General features: G+C 38.0%; 1 protein-coding gene across 1 annotated transcript; it reads right to left on the bottom strand.

Moving 5' to 3' along the window:
* Positions 1-143: 143 nt before the first annotated feature.
* On the bottom strand, positions 144-21,235 carry ubap2a (ubiquitin associated protein 2a). The gene is made up of 27 exons (XM_016271332.1): positions 21,138-21,235; positions 16,189-16,326; positions 14,057-14,134; positions 13,858-13,968; positions 11,899-12,061; positions 11,684-11,761; positions 11,203-11,266; positions 11,005-11,102; positions 10,865-10,917; positions 10,251-10,321; positions 9,964-10,141; positions 9,455-9,704; positions 8,985-9,274; positions 8,245-8,438; positions 7,774-8,029; positions 7,031-7,070; positions 6,751-6,922; positions 6,592-6,649; positions 6,305-6,509; positions 4,586-4,677; positions 4,307-4,357; positions 4,191-4,223; positions 1,949-2,321; positions 1,761-1,865; positions 1,593-1,660; positions 1,186-1,377; positions 144-881 (listed from the first exon to the last, which is right to left on the bottom strand). Exons 2-27 carry the CDS (start codon positions 16,282-16,284, stop codon positions 786-788), a joined length of 3,465 nt encoding a protein of 1,154 aa, XP_016126818.1. The 5' UTR covers positions 16,285-16,326; positions 21,138-21,235; the 3' UTR covers positions 144-785.
* Positions 21,236-23,267: the final 2,032 nt, after the last annotated feature.

The following is a 23,267-nucleotide window of genomic DNA, read 5'->3' on the forward strand; positions in this document are numbered from 1 at the left end:
AGAAAATTATCATCAACGTTGAAAACCCGGATACATTTTTTTTTCTTCAGGATTCTTAGAGAAATATAAAGTTCAAAAGAACAGTGGACAGTTTTACTGCTCATATGCAAATACTGTGTGCGTGAATAATCAAGACTTAAACCAGTAAACTGGACAGTTTTATTTTGACAACAAGGGTAAAACCAATGTTAAAATGAAATCTGATCTAAAATGCTACTGTTTAGCCAATTTGGTGGTTGGGGGCATAATTATGAAGGGCAGAGGGAACATAATTAAACACTGAACTTAAAATCCCCCTCCATAGAAAAAAAAGTTCACAGGTGAAGGGGGTGGGAGAGGGGCAAAATACAAAAGTTAAAAAAGGCTTCACCATCAAATGATCAAGCTTAGCTGTAATGTACATACATTATCGGGGTTATGTATACAAATAAAAACTCCCATGTTTGAATCATGATGCCTGCTTTGCTTCAAGTATATTCACCCTTCTGTTATGTTCTCATCACTTCTCTATCATATCCTCTTAGCCAGTTAGCAATGAAATAAAAACAACAACAAAAAATCCTTCAAAATCAAAATGCAGAAAAACCACATTTCATATCCTACCAATACATATATACTGTATAAATACATACATAAATATACTTTACATACAACAGCCAAAACTTTGAATAAGGGAGATGAGAACGTGGGAGGAGGATGAGGATGATGGTAGTGTGTACGGGCGTCCCTCTGATCTGATCGGCGTGTCACTGGGTACGGGACGGCACCTGCGCTGTGGACTGCGCTCAGTTGCCCCAGTAAGGGGAGCTGCCATAGTTGGACTTGTTGACCTGGGTCTTCTGCTGCATGGTGCTGGACTGGCTTCTCTGGCTTAGCCCACCCTATGTGAACGAAACACACCAGACAGCTGAGAAGGCTGAAATCTGGCCATTTTGGCAACTTTTGTGTTTGCATTCATATCAATAGCATTATAATACTTGGAGACAGTGTAGTTGTGTTCAGTGTGTCTGAAATGACATTAAAAGTATCAAATATTTAAAATGTATTTACAGTTTGTTGCTTTTTGGTTCACACACATTTCAATAATATCTCAGCCATGGTATAAAGGAATTGTTTGAGATGCTTTATTTCATTTCAACATTTAGATTCTGTGTGAAAAGGCATTAAAACTAGACAGGGACTGACCTGTCCGTCCTGGGTGAGGTGATGATGGAGCAGCTGTGAATGGGGCTGCTGGTGGGCCGGCAGAATGTGAAGGAATGGAGCAGGAGCATAACCAGGGGCAGCACCAGGGGTTAAAGGTCCCGTGCCACCCAGAGCCGAGGGGAGGTTGAAAGGAGGAGGTGTGCCAGCATGGAAACCCTGCTTATCGAACGGCTGTAGGAAAAAAAAAAGCATTAAATACATCAATAAAATTAACATAAAAATTATTAAATGTGTAAAAAGCAACAACAATAGTAATAGCTCTAAAAAGAAATGGGAAGATGGAGAAAAATAACTAATATTCTACATTTAAATATGATATATTATGCAATACAATAATGTAAAATAATAAATGTTTAAAACTGAATTAAATAAATAAACATAAGTACCTGCGTTTTATTGTAAACAGTTCCACTGATGTCTGGCACCCCAGAATTGCTAGATGTCACAGAGACACCTGGGGTACAGTGATGTATCATTTATTTTTATTTAGTAGACAGGATACATTTATATGTAAGAATGCAAAACCAACATGTGAAGTGCAAGTATGTTCGTACCTTTCCCTGGGCCGGAGGCAGCAGATTTGGCCTGTGTTTGAGAAGAGTTACTGTAACCTTTGCTGTACTCAGCCCCTGCTGGGCCTTGCGTCAGGTCATCGTACCCTTAAAATACACAAAAAAAACAATAATACTCAACAGCACAAAGCATGCATGAGAATTTGTGTATATATTTAATCTGCACAAACCTGAGCTAAAGGCATGTTGGCCGTAGCCGCTGGGCTGCTGGAATGGCGTTGTTGGGTTGCTCAGTCCCATGCCGTGCTGCTTGGCCGAAGCAGGGGGCATGAACATGGTGGGGCCGTACTGGAACGCGCTGGGCATGCCAGGCACACCGGGGTAGTAGGGAAGGCCTGTGTAGCTGTATCCAGGGGGCAGGGCTGGGTTTAGGAAGGGTTGTTGTGTGTTGTGATGGCCCTGCGGCTGGTGCTGGTTCTGTCCTTGGCTCTGAGCCTGCACCGTCTGTGGGGCATGAGCAGCAGACAGGCTGGTAGAGGGCGCTGGTGAGGTGGATTCACCTCTGCCGAATTTTGTGACATCACCTAAATGGAGAAAAATACACTAATTTTAATTTCTCCTTTTGTTCATCATTATGAATCAAACGTTGCAGACCATTAAAAAGCAAATGTACAATCATGGCCAAAACTATTGAACTAACAAAGTTTGCTGCTTAAGCTGTTGTGGTGTTCATTCACATTGTTTCTAGATTATTGTGTCGAGTGATCAGATGCATTTTTCTAAAAAGCTTAATTGGCCAAAAAAATGAACTTTTCACAAAAAACTAATTTCACTGTTTTTTGATCCTGACACAAAATGACCAGCTAACATTAATTGACTAATTTCAGCAGCACATGTGAAAGTGTGAATGAGTACTACTCAGGTGAAATCACTATCATACTAATGAGATTGTAAGAGCAGGCTGATTGCTATAAAAGAAGGGAAGAAGCGCTTCCAATCATTGTGTTCCTGTTAGCAATGGTTACCTCCAAAGAAACACATGCAGCCATCATCGCTTTGCATCATATTGGCCTCAACATGCAAGGAAATTGCTACAAAGAATATTGCACCTGAAAGAAGCATTTACCGGATCATCAAGAACTTCAAGGAGAGAGGTACGACTACAGTGAAGAAGTCTACAGGACGTCCCAGAGAGTCCAGCAAGCGCCAGGACCGTCTCCTCCTGAGGAGTCAGCTACAGAATCGTGTCACCAGCAGTGCAGAGCTTGCTCAGGAATGGCAGCAGGTTGGTGTGAGAGCATCTGCACGCACAGTGAGGCCAAGACTTTTGGACAGCGGCCTGGTGTCAAGAAGAGCAGCAAAGAAGCCACTTCTCTCCAAGAAAAATGTCAAGGACAGACTGAAATTTTGCAGGAAGTACAGGAAGTATTTTCCCTGATGAAGCTCCTTTCCGACTGTTTGGGACATCTGGGAAATCGATTGTTCGGAGAAGAAAAGGTGAACGCTACCATGAGTCCTGTGTTGTGCCAACAGTGAAGCATCCTGAGACCATCTATGTGTGGAGTTGCTTTTCAACCAAGGGAGTGTGCTCTCTCATAATTCTGCCTAAAAACACTGTCATGAATAAAGAATGGTATCAAAACGTCCTGCAAGAGCGACTTCTTCCAACGATCCATGAGCAATTTGGTGATAATCCGTGCATTTTCCAGCATGATGGAGCACCATGTCACAAAGCAAGAGTGATAAAGAAGTGGCTCGAAGTAGTTCTATATGATTTTCTTTAAGGTCATGTGCACAAATACTGCACAGGATAGATTTCATTTTAATTAAAATTTTAAATATTTCTCTTTTTTGCCCACTTTAAATGGCACAAGTCCACTTTCCATTAATGCTTGAATATTGTAGTAATATAATTAGTTATATTCTTATAATAATTACAGATTCTCTGTCTGTATATTAGAATAGTAATGTTATTATTAATATTAATGTTATCATACTGTAATTACATTATATGAATTATACACACACATAAATGTTATTAGTTTTGCAACCACAAGTTATTCTAAAGTCCTGATTTCTTCACCTTTCAAACTGGATTTTAATTATTTTAAAATAATTTCACATGAAGGAAGAGCTTTGATTTCTGAATTTTTATTTATTTTTTGCTTATATTTGCTATTTTTATTTGGGTGGCAATTTTAAATTGACTAGAATATACAGTGCACAATGATCACTATCTCAAATACTCATGACTTCATCAAATAATCATTATCAGTCGATTATGTAATAACAGTAACAAGCCTGGGTCAGGCCGATTAGTCATTGGGCTTTTTGAGCTGATAACAGCACATGCTTGGCCCATTAACAGATGTTAGCTCTCCCATTCTTTCAAAATGTTTCCTAGCAGCAGCCTTGTAAATGTGTGAATATCAGCAGTTATGTTTATAACTCATATCATAGAGCTATATCTGCCATTCTGCTCTCAAGATGTCCAGTGTCAGTCAACTAATAGTCAAGAAAATAAAGCAAGTTTGAAAAGAAAACATGAAGCTCAGTAGCAGTAGTGAATTTGATGGGTTCAGACTCACCATTGGTAGTCTGGATTGGAGCATGTGGAGGTCTTCATAGCCATAAATCTGCTGTACAGCACAAACGAGAACTTTCAGCACTTTACACACTATACATTTTACTGAAATCAATATTAAGTATTTCGATATTCACAGACTTACTTAATGCTTGTACTGGGTCACATAATTAAATATGTATCAAATACACTCTTTACACGTCTCACACACACAATAACACACCACTACACAAGAGGACTGAAAACTGATGTGTTTTTGATTTAAGAGGAGGAAGGTTCTTACCGGATAGGCAGGCAGCAAACCTCCAGGTCCCATGATGTACTGGTTAGGCAGCAGTGGAGGAACCCCCTGAGAGAGATTAGGAGGAGTTTTACCTACACACAGACAGGGAAGAGTTTATGGAGAATGAAGAATAGCAGATTTTCCCCTCAACTCAAATGGATACAGGAGCTGATGATTAGACTTGAAGCAAATATGAAAATTATAAACATTTTTTTGTTGTTTATATACAGTACATGCTTGCAACATGAAGACACTGTGACAGAATCATGAATCATTACAGAATTATGCACATTTGTTTGCAAAGGTCTATATGTTTGATGAATAATATTGCAGTACCATTGCCACAATATTTTTCAAACGGTGGTACTGATACTACTGTTTTACACATAAAATAAAATACACTAAATATAAATGTACATTTGCTAGTCACTATTACATAAAAGCTTTACTTCAAATCATATGTATGCAATAAACTTTAAAGTGTTTTTTTAATATATATATTGGAGAATGAAGAATAGCAGATTTTCCCCTCAACTCAAATGGATACAGGAGCTGATGATTAGACTTGAAGCAAATATGAAAATTATAAACACATTTTTTTGTTGTTTATATACAGTACATGCTTGCAACATGAAGACACTGTGACAGAATCATGAATCATTACAGAATTATGCACATTTGTTTGCAAAGGTCTATATGTTTGATGAATAATATTGCAGTACCATTGCCACAATATTTTTCAAACGGTGGTACTGATACTACTGTTTTACACATAAAATAAAATACACTAAATATAAATGTACATTTGCTAGTCACTATTACATAAAAGCTTTACTTCAAATCATATGTATGCAATAAACTTTAAAGTGTTTTTTTAATATATATATTTTCTGAAGAAAACTTGAGTCCAAAACATTTTACCACAATGCTAGGGGTATCGTGGGTGGTTGCTAGGCCACTATTATGAGGTTACTAATGGTTACTTAAGCATTACACAAGTCTAAAGTACGATTCAAAAGTATGTTAAACAAAATACTTTTATTTAGCAAGGATGCATTAAATTGATCAAAAGTGACCGTAATGTTACAAAAAACAAAAGTTTCTTTGTTCTTCTGAATTGTCTATTTACTAAAAAATATCAGTTTACACAAAAAAACATCAATTTCCAACATTAATATTAAGCGTTTCATTAGCACTCAGCTTTGCCATCACAGAAATAAATTACATTTTAAAATACATTTAAAAAAAGGGGGAAAAAATGTTCATTATAATATTACACAATGCAGCCTTGTTGAGCATAAGACTTCTAACTTTTTAATGGTAGTGTATATACAAAAATCATAAAGCATTATTTAAATGTGATTTTTGCAAGCTTTGAGAAACAAAAAGGGGAAAAAAATGTTCATTATAATATTACACAATGTTACTGGTTTACAGTACTTTTGATAAAAAAAATGCAGCCTTGTTGAGCATAAGACTTCTAACTTTTTAATGGTAGTGTATATACAAAAATCATAAAGCATTATTTAAATGTGATTTTTGCAAGCTTTGAGAAACAAATGAATTAGGAATTAAAACCATAGCAGAACACCCACACTCTAACCATACTATAAGGAATCACATCTAAATGATATGAATGGTTTCAGGATACTTCATGGTATCATGATATTTGTTTATGATTAAGATGATGTGACGACACTGATGTGTGGTCTCGCTCACCGCTGGAGGAAGACAGTAGCGGGACAGTCCTGACACCGGAAGGTGTGCTACCGTTGATGCTGTGACCCAAAACTCCAGACCCGTGCAGATTGTTGTTGCCACTCACTGAGCTGCTAACACTGCTGCTGGGCAGAGCAGACACAGGCAGCAAGGAAAACGGCATCGATGAGGGGGCGAGAGAGTTCACGCTGTCCACACTGGTATACTGAGGACAAATACAAACGGAAGTGGTGAAGAGAGAGTGTGCATGTGTTTGTGTCTGTGTGTGTGCATCCTACAGAACTCACTGTAAGTGAAGATGTGGTGCAAAGTGCCGACACAGAGGAATGGCCACTGTTCACATGACTACAGGAAAAACAGGCAGAGTCACAGATATAAGTAGCCCACAGAATGTTTTTGAGAAAAGAACTGTGCAAAGAAAAGGTACAAATAAGCATCTCGCTCACCTGCTGAGGGGAGGTAAGCTGGCCGAGGACAGCTCAGATGCCAGGCTGGGCAAAGCAGAGCTGTGTGGTGTAACAGAAGAGGGCAACAGTGAGGATGGGGCAGACGGGGCAACACTTGCGCTGCTGCCCAGAGAGGGAGACTCTTGTTTTGGAGTGGAGGAACTCGATGTGGCTGAAGAAGGCAGCATAAATGTCATATATTACAAAAACAAAGAGAGAAAAAATAATCTTTTATGTATGCATCACAGAAGGAAGGGTAAAACTGAGCCGTTTGACTTACTGTCTAAAGCAGCAGAGGTCCTCGCACCATTGAAACCGTTCTGTCAGAAATGGAAACAAAGTGTATTGAATCAATATAGGCAGCATAAACTCCTTGATGTACATTGGTACTGTGCACTAAAGAAATAATCGATCCATGGAACAACTTGGATGCAACATGGAGCACCTACACAACTGCTCAAAATTTGTTTCAGAAAAAAGACTTATGCTCACAATACAGTAAATACAGTAATATTCTGAGATTTTGACTAATTTAGAACTGATTTCTGTTTTAATACATTTTAAATTTTAATTTATTCCTGGGATGGCAAATCTGAATTTTCAGAAGTCATTACTCCAGTCTTCTGTGTCACATGATCCTTCAAAAATCATTCTAATATGCTGATTTGGTTCTCAAAAAAATTATTTCTTATTAACAAGGTTAAAAACAGTTGTGCTGATTAATTTTTTGCTTAACACTTTTGTAGAAAATGTGAAAATAACAGGATTTATTTGAAATAGAAATCTTCTGTAATATTATAAATGTCTTTACTGTCACAAATTAATGCATCCTTGATGAATGAAAGTATTCATTTATTTAAAAATTTATATATATTAGAAACCCAAACCTTTCCCCAACAGTGTAAATTATGAAAATTGTCATTCTTGGTTGATGTAACCCTTTAACTGAGAATGCAACTTTACATTTTCACAGCTCTGTAGCTGTAAAACAGCTAAAACTATAGTTTCTCTGTCAGAACTCACTGTCACCGGTCCAGAAGGCTCCTTGCTCTGAGAGAAGGTCAGTCTTGAGTGAGGAGCCACACCGCAGTCAAAGCTGTTACCCGCTGATGATGCCGCAGAGGAGGAAGAGGAGGATGAAGAGGACGAGGGGGCCACGGCCAAGCTGGGGGTGGTGTGGGAGGGGGCGAGGCTGGGGAGAGGTACTGAAGGAGAGGGGTAGATGCTGTCAGAAGAGGCCAGAGGCAGCAGCAAAGGGACCGGACTAGTCAGAGATTCACTGCAGGGGAGATCATGGGAAATGTATTAGCATGCAGAATAGAGATATTTTATAGCTGAAGAGAGAACATTTGTTTGAAAGACATGCGTTGACAGATTTAGGAAATCAGCAATATATGAAGTCCACTGCTCAAAGAAAAAGAAAAAGCACTTAAATACAATTTAGACATCAGCAAGTCTCAGTACTCAGTATTTCCATTTCTACCACTGACTGACCTGATTGGTTTAGAGTAAAGGCTGCTCTGTGACTGAGGAACCACCACAGCCTCCCTTATGGGTTCACTGTTGCAGTTCTCAGACTGGCCAAAGTCCGGCAGGGCAGATTCTGAACCGAAGTCCAGGGCTCCAAACTGCACATTTAGACCAGACATATCTGCTGAGCCAGGCATCTCTACAGCAGACGCAGGAATCTGGATATGTGCAAATACACGCATATAAAAGCAGGCAGCATATACTGACAAAACATCAATGGAAACAATAAAAGCTCCTTTTTGTAACAATTACAGGGTTTACATACCATCATTCCAAAGTTGGGGTCAGTATGTTTTCAATGTGTTCAAGATTTTGTGCTAATGACTTCAATTAATATTAATGTAAACAAGAAACATAACAACACAATGACAACAAAATATAAATGGACTCCAGAGTAATTCATCCATGCATTTTCCTCAAAAGAAACATAAAAAAAAAAAAAAAAAACGTTGTAACATGTTCTCTCCACTATTCTGGTAACACTCACTTTTCACAACTCAAGTTCCAGATGGATAAAATCAAGCCCCACCTTACACACTTTTTGGTTGAAAGCTGAACCCAGAAATAAGCCAGATTATGTAAGCAAAATGGGTGGTGAAGGCCATTTCATGCATGCTTATCTACAAACTGAAGTTGGTAATAGAGAGTTCATGAATAGATCTTACAAAGCATTCCACCTCAATGCTTTTTTAATCTCTAGTCACCTTGGAAGTGGGAGGTATCCGTCGCTTTTGAGTCTTTATCTGCCGCTGATGCGTGCTGCTGCCCTGAGATTCGGCTGTCTGTGAGGGGGCCATCGAGGGCCCATCACGGTGCTGAGAAGGTTCCGGTGCTTTCGGAAAGGCTTCCAGTGTGCCCAGGGCGGGTGAAGGGGCGCTCAGGGGGGGAGGGCTGAGTTGCCTGGCTAGAGGTCCCATGTGAGTCAGGGAGCCCTGCTGTCGCTGGGCGATTTGGCTTAGCACCAATGATGGCTCTGGCTGCATCTGAAACTCCCCTACAGCGCAAACAATTCAGAAAAGGCATATTCACATCAAGTAATGTTGGACTAAATAATAATAAAATGGATGCAGTGTGAAGAAGTTCATAGAAATTAACATAGTTAATGCATAGCCAAATGTTTGCAAGACTGAACAAGCTTGTGTTTCCGGGTCAGTAAAGCAATTGTAACACTCACGACTGAATTGGGAGGGGAGTGAAGTGGAGCTCTGTGTTCCAGGAGGTTTGATGTCCCAGGAGGAGGAGGGGACAGACATCCCCGTCCCCACCAGCCCCCCTACAGGGGTGCAGTTGGTCCCTGTGCTGGAGGGCTGGGAGGTAAGCTGCCCAAGACCAGGCCCCTTCAGCTGTTCCAGTATTTGCTGCCCGGCCGTCTGCCCGAGTTTTGGACCACCCAGCTCTCCAAAACCAGAACCCAAAACAGAGGACTGGAAAAAGACACAAAGGACAGGTGCCATCAGGAAACCCATTCAGATCTCACTAAGCCAGCTCTAGTGCTTTTGAACAATATACCACAATACACCTAGTCTTAAAATAACTAACTAGAAAGTAAAAGAGATAAAAATTATTTAAGTTGTAGAATATGTGATTGAAGCACCTTTAACATAGGTACACCAGTTACTGCCGTTCATCCTCTAGGAAAACAGTTTTCTAAATGCTATAAATCAGGCCTGTGGATTGTCTCACCAGTGTGGCGTGTGTGTAGCTGTTGGAAACAGCAGAAGTGCCGCCGTTGCGAGCAGGCTGGTGGTGGGAGTTTGTAAAGACCAGACTGTGGCCAAGCCCCTGAGAGGAGCCCACGGCCTTAAGACCTCCCACCTCCTCTCGATCCACAGGCTTCTGCAGCAGAGTTGATAGGTCCAGACTACAACGGATTACACAAAATAGTCAGTGAAAAAAAACAAGCAATTTGCAATGGCTGTAATCGTCACAAGATTGGAATGAAATGAGAACCACAGTTCTGACTTTATTACCTTTGGCCAGGTGTGATGGGGTTCTCAGTTGGGGGTGCACAAGAGGAAGTGAACACTTTGGTCTCAGAGAGCTTTGGAGATTAAAAAGAGACAAATGAGTACTTTTATTTTTGTAGCACAAAAATGTGAAATATTAAATATGACTACAGTATACAAATATGAGGAGATATTATGAAAGAGATATTCTAAAATTATATAACAAGCAATACATTAATATTATATAAAAATAGCAATATATAACAATAATTATAAATAATATTTAAATGATTTTAAACATTTCTCATTGTAATAATTCTAATTTATATATTAAAATACTACATAAAATACATAAAATATTATGTTATTTAATTTTCTTAAAATATTTTAAAAACATAATTGCCATACTTGTATATTTAGAATTCTGTAATATATAAGTATAATATATATGTTTTATATAACATACAAATTATAAAAAGACATACATTACAAAATATTTAACATCACTATTGTCTACATGCTAACCTTTAACATTTCTGGACAACGCATATACCATGTCTTTTCGGGCTTATTAATTTCAAGCTCTGCAAATCCCATAATGCACAGGAGGTTAATTATAGAGCATGACTCACACTCACATCTTCACTCCAGTCTTCAGCTGCCCACTCGTCCAAAGTGTTTTGCCATGCCACTGAACAGAACATGTCAAAGAGAGAAAGAGAGATGAGAGTGGGCCTAAAGACTGGGAAATGTGTTCTGTGCAATAGAGGTCTCTTACCTGTCCCATCTGTAGTGTCGTTGGCCCCCGTCTCCCAGACATCAGCATGTGAATTTGAAGTCCTTCTGTCTGTGGTGTAGTCTGCAGGGTTAAAGGTCCTGCAGGAGGATACACAGAGAGTGAGACAGGGTCTCGGGTGGCTGCTGTATGATAAAAAATATTATTCAAGGTTAAAATATCATCATTCGTGACAGTCACCCCATCCCCTGTGCTGTAAACCTGCTGGTAACTGGAGCCCGACCTCTGCCTCTACCTCCAGACACTGTGAAAAAAACAATAACTCATAAACACTTGGGGATGAGTCAGAATGGTCAAACATCCTAAATGTCCAACAGCTAGATATTTAAATTCCACTTCAAAAATGGGCATGCAACTTCTCACAGAAGGTTCTAATGCGCTGCTCACAGTCTACAGGTGCTATAACTGTCAGGTCTTTAGGGGGTAAAACCCACTCTGTGAAATTCATCCCCTTTAAAGCACCACTGCTACAGACATCAAAGCACCATTCAATATTTCAAATCACCTGCTAGGAGTAATCTGGTGGACATGAGTCTAATCCTTCCCTAATACAGAATACCCAGCTAATCGGTTTTGTAAATGTAGTTTTGCACATTCTTAATAAGTACAACTGATGCAAATGACAAAGTAGGAGATGTTTACACTGTGTGTGTGAGCTCACCTCTCCCTCTTCCCCTGCGGCCACGGTCAGCACCTCTCTCAACAGCAGCAGGGTCCACGCCATTCTCCTCAGTCCTCGCTATATAGATAATAAAGTAACATCACAGATAACCCTTTTAAATTTAAACCCTACTCACACAAAATCAAATGGAAAAATTTATAGTTTAAATATTGCTACTGAATACAAACACAAGGAAATCTCATCAAAACACTCACCTGGCCGGTTGCGACTGGTCCCTCTGCCACGACGGCTCGCTCCTCCACGACCCTTGCTGCTTTCCCTCTCTTTCTTCTCCCTGTTCTCCTTGTTTTCCTTACTCTCCGTGGAGGTGGTATCCTTTCCAAGACTTTTCTTTTTTCCAACTGTTTCCCAACTGGTCTGCAAGATGATGGAGAGATGAATCAGCAGCAGTCAGAACATACAAAAAACTAAAAGAACATAATCGTACAGCAGGTGTCAAGTATCAATGCCATTTTACATAACTGATTTAAAAAAAAAAAGGGTTGCTAATCATTACTGTAGAATCATTATTGCTGACGAAGGACATTTAGGAGCTTGTATTATGACACAGAGGTGGAGGCAGAGGTCTGTTATGACACAGGATTACCTTCTGATCAACACTACAGAAGCGACCCACTTTCTATTTTAGAGTTTCATTCCCAGAAATCATTCAAACAAATCCTAGTCTATAAGCAGAGGCCTCTCAAATTTCACCACAACAATAGTCACCGATGCTTCATTTGTGAAGTACATCAACATCAATCACACATGAATCTGGATATTAAGCACTGTGGTATGTTCATCATTAAGCTAAAAAAAGAAACAAAAAACATGCAGAAAAATAAAAATCCCAGCTAGACAAATTGTTCTGCCTTTACAGGCCTGCCACAAAACAGCTGACAGTAGCGACGTTTTCAGTAAAACCAATTCCCTTTTTTTTTTTTTTAAATCTCATCATGAGTTTTAGTGCCTACCAATTAGACTAGTCACATGTGCAATAGAGATGTGTGATAATGACAAAAACATATCTCAATATTTTCTAGAATTTTGTCGATAACGATAATTAGATGATATTTTGCTGAGCATGTTATTGTGCTGGTACTTTAACAGGTTTAGGACTGCTGTGGACAGCTGACTCCCAAAGCTTTTGATATTCTTCATATTCTGTGAGGTGGTTAGTTTGCAGGACCAACAGAAATAGTTTAAATTGATTTTAGATTTAATCAATAAATTCAAATAGTAAGACACTACAGGGCTGTTACCAAATAAAATCAGTATCAACAAAATTTGTGTTTGCAATGCAGAGGTGGCACAGAATCTGCATTTGAAGTGGCATTTAGATGCTTTTACACAGACTGTTTAATGCAGGACATGAATGCAATTAACCTGCAAATACAAATACAAAAAAAAAGTTGAATTCTGATATTTAAAATGATTTTGGGGAGTTATTCATTCAACAGATTTGTTCAAACCACTGAGTGATTCAGTAACGAAACACCTCATATTTTGCTCAGAGGCTTTGTTTCAAACTATTTTCGTTGTCAAAATACAGCAAAAACAAAAATAAAATAGTGTCTAAAATGTAAGTCACAAGTTGAATTCTGATATTTAAAATGATTTTGGGGAGTTATTCATTCAACAGATTTGTTCAAACCACTGAGTGATTCAGTAACGAAAAACCTCATATTTTGCTCAGAGGCTTTGTTTCAAACTATTTTCGTTGTCAAAATACAGCAAAAACAAAAATAAAATAGTGTCTAAAATGTAAGTCACAATATTAACTTGTTTATTGAACATCACATTTTCAATCGTGATGATATTTGGAGAAAATCCTCACTCTTTGTGTGATATTAACTACATCAGATTATATAAATATAAGACATATAGAAGTCATAAAAGCCATTTTTGCCACCTTACCTTGAATTTTGGGGAAATTCTAAAAGTATTTTAATAGACTAAATCATGCAGTGAAAATGTGAACTCTAAATGCACACAGTAGTCTCTAACATATATCAGGTAGTGTATGCGTGCACTCTCTGGGTGTGTTTTTGTTTGGTTTTTGCGATATACTCTATAATGTCAAATCGCATATCGTTTAAACAGCAATTACGATATCATTGTAGACGATATATATCGCACACCCCTAATGTGCATCTGTTGGATGGGATTCTTACCGCATCAGAAGTTCCCTCAAGCAGGAAGTTGATGGCTCTGTTGACATCCTCGTTGCAGTCATGAAGAGCAACCATGCAATCGTCTTGGTTCTTCCCTGTAACCTCCATGAGCTGTGGGCAAATATGGACATCATTAGGGTTAACAGAGGAGTTAAAACATAATTTTACTCTGAATGAAAAGAGCTTCTCATAGGCCTACCTGTTTCACTTTATCCTCAAAATCTGCATCGTTCTTGTCATAGATCATCTGGGCCAGTCGGATCTGTTCGGCTGTAGCCTGTAATTGGAATAAGAATAAGTTATGAACATCAGAATGAGTGACCAAGAATCAATATTAAAAAACAAAAGGCAATTGTCTGAGCAGTCAGATTCATGGCCAAGACATATCACACACAAGTGGAAGCAGACATGGTCCACTGCGAGTGTGTTTGGCAACATTTCTTTGATCAATTTTGCGATTTTGCATTCAGTGTGAATTTGAAACCCAATATTTCTAAAAGAAAACCAATTAGAGCTTTATCAAAAAGCTGTAACATGTCTCTAGAACAGACATAAGGCAAAATAATCACCAAGTAAAGGTGTAACAAAATGTCTCTAGAATAGACATGGCAGGGGAGAAAAAAAAATCCTGTGTCCAAGGATTTTTTTTGCCATGCATTGGTCATAGAGCTCTTTGTGGCATTGCCTCAGATGTTGAACTAGATTTGTTGCGCCAAGTTCACACGTACTCCATCTGCAGTGCATATACAGTATGTGTATGCGGTGCAGAAGCAGCACGGACTCATTTTGCTTTCGCACAGGATGCGTTTGCAGTCCGCTCCTGATCCGCGGCTGTTTACCACAAACACAACATTTATCCATTATTTTGATTTCAAATCCAAACGTTGTTCCTGAAAATGCTTTTTCAGCATTGTGATTCTCTTTTATCACAGTACAGTAATACAATCTTTCATAGACATTCACGTTTAAACTCAATAAATATAACTTTGTTTAACTACCACCACGAGTGCCATCTATTATTGCCTTGTTTATCTAAAAGTGCAGTTTTCCTTGTTTTAAATCTAGCCAAAAAGCCATGTGTTGACTGTGAAACAGTAGACTTTAATTATATGCATTTATGGTGTAATTACTAAATTTCCGTGTCAATCCATGTTAACGTTTACAGCGAATAATGCGCTGCCACTTCTATGCGCGTGCAGCACAGCAGAAATAGATTCCGTGCGGAAACGATCGCAGCATGACTGCTGCAGACGCACCGTTCCTGGAGCACACTGCCAGACCGCCATCGCGTGCAGTGCGAACACTCTGATTCGTTAACAGGAATCGTGCTATAAAGCGATTTAGAAATTGCGCAAGCTCAAATCGCCATTTTATGACAATTTCGATTAATTGCACAGCCCTACAGTATACTGCCTTCCACTTTGTTAAACATAAAAGTATGCATTATGCAACAATAAATGTCTTTAAATACTTTGTCACAAGACCTCATTACTTTGTATGTTTTATTCAGCAAAGAGTCCAGTTATTACCTCTGAAATTAAAATGTAGGCATTTAATGTAGAAAATGTAGACCATTAATGTAATAAGATTAATTACTTGTTATTAATAAGTTTGTGAAACTTGTTAAATTTTGGTAGTGTAATCAAATAATAACTTACTAAGCAGTTAGTGAAGATGACTAGTCTAGAGTACTACTATCTAGATTTTCATACATGCCTGCAGTTTTTATTTTAGTGGCTTTTTAATTTGAGCACTGGCAGCATGTTCTCTTGGAGAAGCTGTGTTAAATTATTCTTCTTTAAAGCCAAACACATTCACCTCTCTCTGTTTTTGAGCATCCCATCACAAGCATTGCGTTACAGGGATAGCCAGTCCATTAATGAAACCTGTCATAATTTATTCCCTCTCATGCCATTCCAAACCTGCATGAAAGTTTTGAATATCACTGACTTGCATCACACAAAAAAAAAAACACTAATGGAAGTCAATGGGGCCCGTAACTGTTTGGTTAGCAACATTCTTTTCTGTTCCAAAATGCATACAGGTTTGGAATGGCATGTGGGGGAGTAAGGTGGACTATTCCTTTAAAGAGGTCACTTTATAAACAGATCAACTTAAAAGTGAGGCTTAACAGCAATCTCCTCTGTCTACCTGTTTTTAATGCAAGAGTGTCTTATGTAAACTCCCCCTAAGGAAAATGGAAGGTCAAGTCAACCATATTCTGGGATACAGTACCCAGCAGATTATGGTCATACTGTGCACTGCAGAAATAATTTGGTTGCATGTTATTCCTAACATGGCATATGTTTCCATATGTTGTCGTTTACTCACCTGAAGATGTTTCTGTGGTTGTGTGGTCTGTGTGGTAGTGGGCAGTGCTTTGTCTCGAGTGCCCCGGGCTCGTTCGACGCCCACCGAGGTCATCATATACAGTATATACAAAACAATGTATGTACAAAACAGAAAAATCTGGAAGAAAAACAAGGCCAAAAACAGGAAGTGGTTATTATTCAGAAACAGCTTTCATGTCCTAGTTTCAAGTCCAAATATTTGCAGACACCAGACGAGTTTTGTTCAAGCGAGCTAGCTGACATTTTCTGCAGATCTTCCCTTCAATGTCCCGCGCAGCGTCAGGCAAACACACAAGGGCCGTATCGGATTTCCTTTCTCCTAAACCCAGTTGGGCAAGATTGAGCAATACTCTGACCGCCAGAAACCCTTGTAGAAAAAACAATCAAGCTTATGCGAGCCCTGCTGAAATGAAGACTACGCTACGAGACCCCACTGGTGTCCACTAACACTTCACAACTAGCCTGTAGTGTGCTTCTAAAATGCTCACACTCAAATCACATCACATAGTCATTCCTCATGCATACCAAATTACAACGTAGTCCTCAAAACAGAAGAACATCGAGGAATGTTTATTACTTAACATACTTGAATCTACATTGAAGCATGTATTGATGATCAAAACATCTCACACATCTCGCTCTTCAATGTTTACATAAAAAAAAATTCAGTTTAAGGTGACAGACTCTTTTAGTCATGCTGGTAAGTGACCTTTTTTATTCCCCACGAAAAGCACATTTACACAACAACTTGACTCAAGTCATTTCAAAACCTGGATGTTTTTCCATCTTTTATTCTTTTCTTTGTAATCACGCCATATTACCTGTCCAGTTAGAAAAAAGCAAAGTAGTCCATATGATTCATGCTCTATATTCCAGGTCTTTTGAAGTCATACAATAGCTGTGTAGGGCTGCACAATTAATCAAATTTCTAATCGCGATTACAATTACAGATGCCATCATGCCACAATTACGTAATCGTTCAAAGCGCACTTATGTTATTCTGCATGCTTAAGATGTGTTTATTTCTTTCTACAGGTAGTCTTAAAGGCTTTTCCATTGTTTTAATTTTAGTTTTAGTATAACATTATAGTACCATGCATATTTTTGGAAAACAATCCAATGTATAGTTCACATTTGAGGCTTAATACTACAGAAAAGCAATAAAAGTTTTTCAGTTAGTGTTTTCAGCTTGTTTATTTTCATCTAAAAAATATGGCATGCAGTTGCTTCAAACAATGATATGGCCTATCACATCATTCTATGTAAATTGTGATCATCGTAATTAATAATCGCAATTACAATTTCAAGGGAATAATCGACAATTATGATATTTGTCATAATCGTGCAGTCCTAGCTCTGTGCGAGTAAAAGGCTAATATTTACTATCAAATACAGGGCTCAACGCTAAAGATTATTTCTATTTGGCCAGTCGGGCCAGTGGTTCAGATTTTTCTTGCCTTACAAAATATCCACTTGCCTCAAACCCTAAATAAATAAATAAAATTGATACTTCGACCCATGCAACCTTATATTCTAATAAATACGGTTGTCATGACACTAAACTTTTAGATACCCATGAATTTTCACAATTTCTCAATTTGATACCCCTGCAAAAACTACTATCTTAACTATTATAAAACACTATTTAATAAAACATTTATTAAATTAAAGGGATAGTTCACCCATACTCACCATCAAGCCATCCTACGTGTATATGGCTTTCTTCTTTCAGAAGAATACAATCAGAGTTATATAGAAAAATGTCCTGGCTCTTCCAAGCTTTTCACCTAGGACGGCTTGAGGGTGAGTAACTCATGGGGTAATTTTTTATTTTTGGGTGAACTATCCCTTTAAGTAAACAGCGAGTAAAATAAAAACATCAGACAGTTCTTATTTTTGAGCCCTGAAATCTCATTTCCATACATTGAAAAGCGCAAGGTTTGACATTAATGATGCCAAACACCAATATTTCTCACGTTCGGTAACCAACAGGGGCGTAAAAATAATATGATTTATGTATAGGACGATATGTATTGTGTATATTTCACCAAAATGAAAGGTTAGATATAATTTTGCATCAAATACAATAAACCCAGAAGGTCACACATTTGAGCTTTCATATTTAATCATTATTAGTAATAAATTACATAAATAAAAATGACATTATTTAATACAATGCAAGCATATGTATCAAACATAATTCTGCCATTTTTAGCTTGAGAGTTACGAATATTTTTAATCTGAGGTCACCATTGCCCTGTACATGAACCAGGACCAAGTCCAAGCTTATTGAAGTCCATTCCTGATGTAGGCCTAATATCAAATGCATTTTAATGAACAGTATTTTTTGTTGACTGTTCGTCTTGTGTCAAAATTACTAATTTAAAAAACATTTCACTTCTATTTTGACTTTGTTCAAAGTATTGGGAGCATTTCATATAATGAGATCAATATTGTGTTTCAAAACGAATCGAACACTCCAAGATACCAACTGGGTTTAAACAACATAAAAATAAGAGTGGGGGAACTATGACGGCAGAATCCTGAACTGTAATTTGCCGCGGGTTCCTTCGAGATTTTCCTATGGGGTTTTTCAATTTATGAGTAAAATAAAGCCTGTGGTAAACATCCCTTGGCGATACTTTTATGTTTTGTTCTATGTAAACTGCACACACTCAGTCACAGCCCAAACGTTCTTATCCAGTTACTTATTAAAAACATACGTTTTCAAAAGTGAACACAACTGCTTCAATATGTGTGTTTTGGGTATGGATGCGTGTAATTTACGTTGTAGAACAAAATGTAAAAGTATTGTCAAGTTATGTTTACCACAGGCTTTATTTTACTCATTCATTGAAAAAAACCCCATTATAAAACCTCATAGGAAAATCTCAAAGGAACCCGCGGTGAATTACTCTTCCGGATTCTGACGTGATAGTTCCCCCACTCTATAATTCAACATTTGGTCTGTTTCTCACACAAAGCAATCATATGAGTTTGAAAGATTTTTAACTTAGGGGATATGGACTGTTTTTATGATACTTTTAAGGTAATTTTGGAGCTGGACAGCCGCTTACCTATTCACGTTCATTGTAAGGAAAAGTGCAGATGTCTGCTTCTGTATTCCAAAAAAATGTGTCTGGTTTAGAATGACATGGGGGTGAATATATAACAGAATTTCCCTTTTTTTTGGGGTGGGAGGGGAGGGGGGTGAAAGTCCTTTAAAAATCTTCTTGGATGATTTTCCACCAAATTAAAACTTGTGAACAAACTAATGTACTATAGTGTCACACATGTCCCATGAAACTAAGACTAAAACATCAGCAAGTGTTACATGCTCACACAGAAGACAAGGCAACACACATAACATCTGTGATGGATACAGTAGGCTTTTCTTGGCTGTTAAAAGAGATCGCATTGTGCACGTTTAACCCTTCCACACAGTCACACAGCAAAAGCCCGACTAGATTCTGACGTATGGAGATCATCAGATAATATCTGCCAAAAATGTCCAGTTTGCAATATGCATCATTAAGATCTTACTGGGACGAGTCTAGCTGTGCAAGCGCTGCTGGTCACAAACCATTTAATGATGACAGTAAGCAAAACAACCCAAGAAAGTGATTCTGCCAGCTGACAATGGTCTCATGTGGGGACTTTTCTGAGATCCTTACAAAATGGAAAAACAAAGCATTTTCTCTTGGTCAGCAGACCACCCACAGTGTCATCGAATTTACAGACAATAAAGCACATTTAAAGATGTGGACTGTGAAATACACCAAAAAAATAAAAATTACAACGAGTTTTATCATTGATTATGAAAAAGGAGCTCAATGGACTAAGCAGAGCACAACCAAAACACATATGATTGTGAAGATGAAAGAATTTACATTAAACCATTTAATGAAAATAATTACCGAAATTAAATGAACATTTATTTGACAACATTTACCAAAAATACACCAAAATGCATGAAAACAGAAAATGTGCATTATTTTTACACAAGCAAATGACCACTTCTCAATTGAACATAAACACTGGCCAATGTGAATAATCTCAAAAAGGTCAAATAATTGGTTTATCACTAAAAAAAAAAAAAAGTTTAGTTTTTTCCCGTTTCAAATACTAATAAAATGTATAAAAGTGAAGAACTACTGCAAAAGATTAATAAACAATCGCTTTCAAAATCAAAACATATGCGATGGCTCAATCACCTTAGAACACTTTAAATAAATGACCATAATCAAAGCATATGCGCAAATGACTCTGCTTGCCTCGCGAGTTTCTTTAAATATGTTTTATATCCCAAAAAACAAACTACATTCATACACATAACAAAATTAAACAAAATCTATATGATGGCTCAAACAAAGGGAATTTAGTTCCAAGACCAGGGTCAGCATCCTAGTTTATCTTTATAGATTCATTAGAGATGCTTGGAAACATTCAAGTTGCAAATAGTGTTTTTAAACCCTATGAATGTGTAAAAACAGAGTTTGTGAAGAGCATAAGCGCATAGTCTCTGCTCTCCTTTGTCCATGATCTCTAATGTCATTTCCTCTCTCCAATTGTTGTAGCTTAGCTGGCTAACTCACGACCGCCCGGCGTCCTTGTTCATAACATGAAAATCCTCAAGAGCATTTAAACACCAAGGTGTATCAATATGACCTTTTTAATGGACGAAAAACTGGTTTAATGGTGATGCGGGTTGTAAAGGGATGTTTGAGGAAAACGGTCTCACAGCAGAGCTAAAGACGAATAAGCTAAACTGAGGCAAAACAAAGCCATAGAAAAGACAACATCACCTCGAAAAACATTCAGCGACGGATTAAAACAGATGGAAGACAAAGAAATGGAAATGTTAATAACGTAACGCTTGATTTATAAAGACCAGTGAGAGTCTGAAAGAGATTTGTTCTTTTGTATTACCTGCTAACACGCTTCAGTCAGCCAGCAGCAGATTCCGTCACGTGACCGTCACCGCGCCGCCGCCGCGTCTCTCCATGCAGATCATACAGGCGCGCTCCCGCTCCAGCTAGCACATTCACAAGCGCGCGCGCACGTACACAGTAAGTCATACAAAAAAACATAATTTCACAACATAAAATAATTCAAAATGCAATTAATAAATTGTGTAAAGTCTTAAAGGGGAATGTTGTCATAATTTACTCATTCAGCTATCACTACTCCTTTTCTGTTTAAAATATGTTCATGCTTCTTGACTTTAAAAACATACGTTAAATGAGGATTTATTGTTTTGAGTATGCATTATTGCTCCCTACAGATGATACACGTGAACGCCCATTCTGTAACGCCTGTTAATAATCATAACACGATGTGCGCCTCCAGCGGTCAAATTAATCACTACAGAGCAGTGTTACTCCAGTAATGCCAACTTTTTTTTTCTCACCTAGTGAACTGTCACATTTCCTATGGAAGCCCGTTTCCGCCACTGAATAAAAAATAAAAAAGATTATTGCGACTTTTTATCTCACAATTCTGACTTTTTTTCTCAGAATTGCGACACTATCGCAAAGCACTATAGGAAACCACGAGATGTGATTCTTACAGAACACGGGAGTTCCTTGCCTTTTTATCGTAAACAGAGCTTTGTATGCCATTTCCCGACATCTTTATATCTACGTTGAAAGCTGAAGCTCGCGATTATGGTAAGGGGCGTTACATTTCCGACGTGTGCTTGTGGTGTTCGGCCAATCACAATGCACTGGGTCAGCTGGCCAATCAGAGCAGACTGCGCTTGTCAAAGGAGGGGGCTTTGTTGAAAACTACGTGTTTGAGAGAGGCGGGGGATTGAGGACCCACAATAATATACAGTATTTGAAAAATAATGTTTTTTTTGAACATTAAAGCATGTCAACATATTCTGTTACACCAAATACACAAAATAATGATCTTTAAAATAGCATCATATGACCCCTTTAAAAGTCAGCAGAAGTATTGAGTATAAAGAAAGTCAGGATGCAAAGCCAGAATGGAAGAAAAATACATCAATAAACTTTTATTCTTTTTCTTTTTGAAGAATGTCTTTTGTTTTTCTTTTCTTTTGTTTTGATATTGTACAATATCTTTACACTTGTAATCTGTAAAAACATTCAGGAAGTGAGTATAAAAAAAGGGCACCACCAAAATAATGACAGATTAGTTCACTCACACACACGCACATATATCCTGACATTTACATAAATTGTATTCTCCCTCTATTAGATTCCAAATATGTATACATATACATTTATATATATAAAATACATTTTAAAAGTGATGGTTAATATATGCCTGTTACTGTGTTCATTGTACTAGCAATTTTGTGACAATTCCATGAAGATTATCATGTGTAAAAAACGAAAAGAAAAAGCCTAAACAAATTCAATCTGCAACAGTCTTTCACAGAAAGACTCTGAAAAGGCAACAATGTCACACAACAATGCCCTGCCTTTAAGCAGAGAAGATGATGAGAAGCAAAAATCCTAACAAATATGATTGTACCTGAACGTCATGAGTGCTAGAGACGGCAACAATACAAAATAAATAAGACGTCTAAATGTCACAGAGGGAAAATTGCAATCTTGATGTGAGTGTATGCGTGTGTTAATACAGATTTAGCAATAAAAAGAGGCGTTCTCCAGGATACCTCAAACAGAACACAAACGGTATCTGTGATTTCTTACAACTGTCTCTCCCTGCCATTATTTTGGAAAACATAAAGGGAAAAAGAAAACCAGCGGGTGAGTCTTCATTGACCGCTATCTGACTCATGTCCATGTTTACTCCATGCTCTTCATATAACTACAGTCTTGACTCCAATATCCAGAGTGAGGTTACATATCAGGCTGTCCGTTAATTTCACCAAGATTCATCTTTAAATGCCTATTCTCAGCTTTTTCAGGATCTACAATGTCATATCAGTCCACTGTGAGCCAAGAAAAGGAGCTGATCGGCAGGTAAAAACTCAACACGGCATGTCCTAAAAAAAAGGGGGGGAGGGGGGGGGGGGGGGGGGCAAAAAAAAAAAAAAAAAAAAAATTAAATCCCCAAAAAGTC

The sequence above is a fragment of the Sinocyclocheilus grahami genome, unplaced genomic scaffold (genome assembly GCF_001515645.1).
Source record: "Sinocyclocheilus grahami isolate Dianchi unplaced genomic scaffold, SAMN03320097.WGS_v1.1 scaffold61.1, whole genome shotgun sequence".
NCBI classification, from domain to species: Eukaryota; Metazoa; Chordata; class Actinopteri; order Cypriniformes; family Cyprinidae; genus Sinocyclocheilus; species Sinocyclocheilus grahami.

What these genes read in the sequence shown, in the direction of transcription:
- ubap2a (XM_016271332.1), bottom strand. Translation starts at nt 16,284, where the DNA reads ATGATGACCTCGGTGGGCGTCGAACGAGCCCGGGGCACTCGAGACAAA. An exon ending in TTGAGGATAAAGTGAAACAG is followed by an intron (nt 13,969 to 14,056) that starts GTAGGCCTATGA and finishes ATTTGCCCACAG; the next exon opens with CTCATGGAGGTTACAGGGAA. An exon ending in ACTCCCCTCCCAATTCAGTC is followed by an intron (nt 9,275 to 9,454) that starts GTGAGTGTTACA and finishes TTTGCGCTGTAG; the next exon opens with GGGAGTTTCAGATGCAGCCA.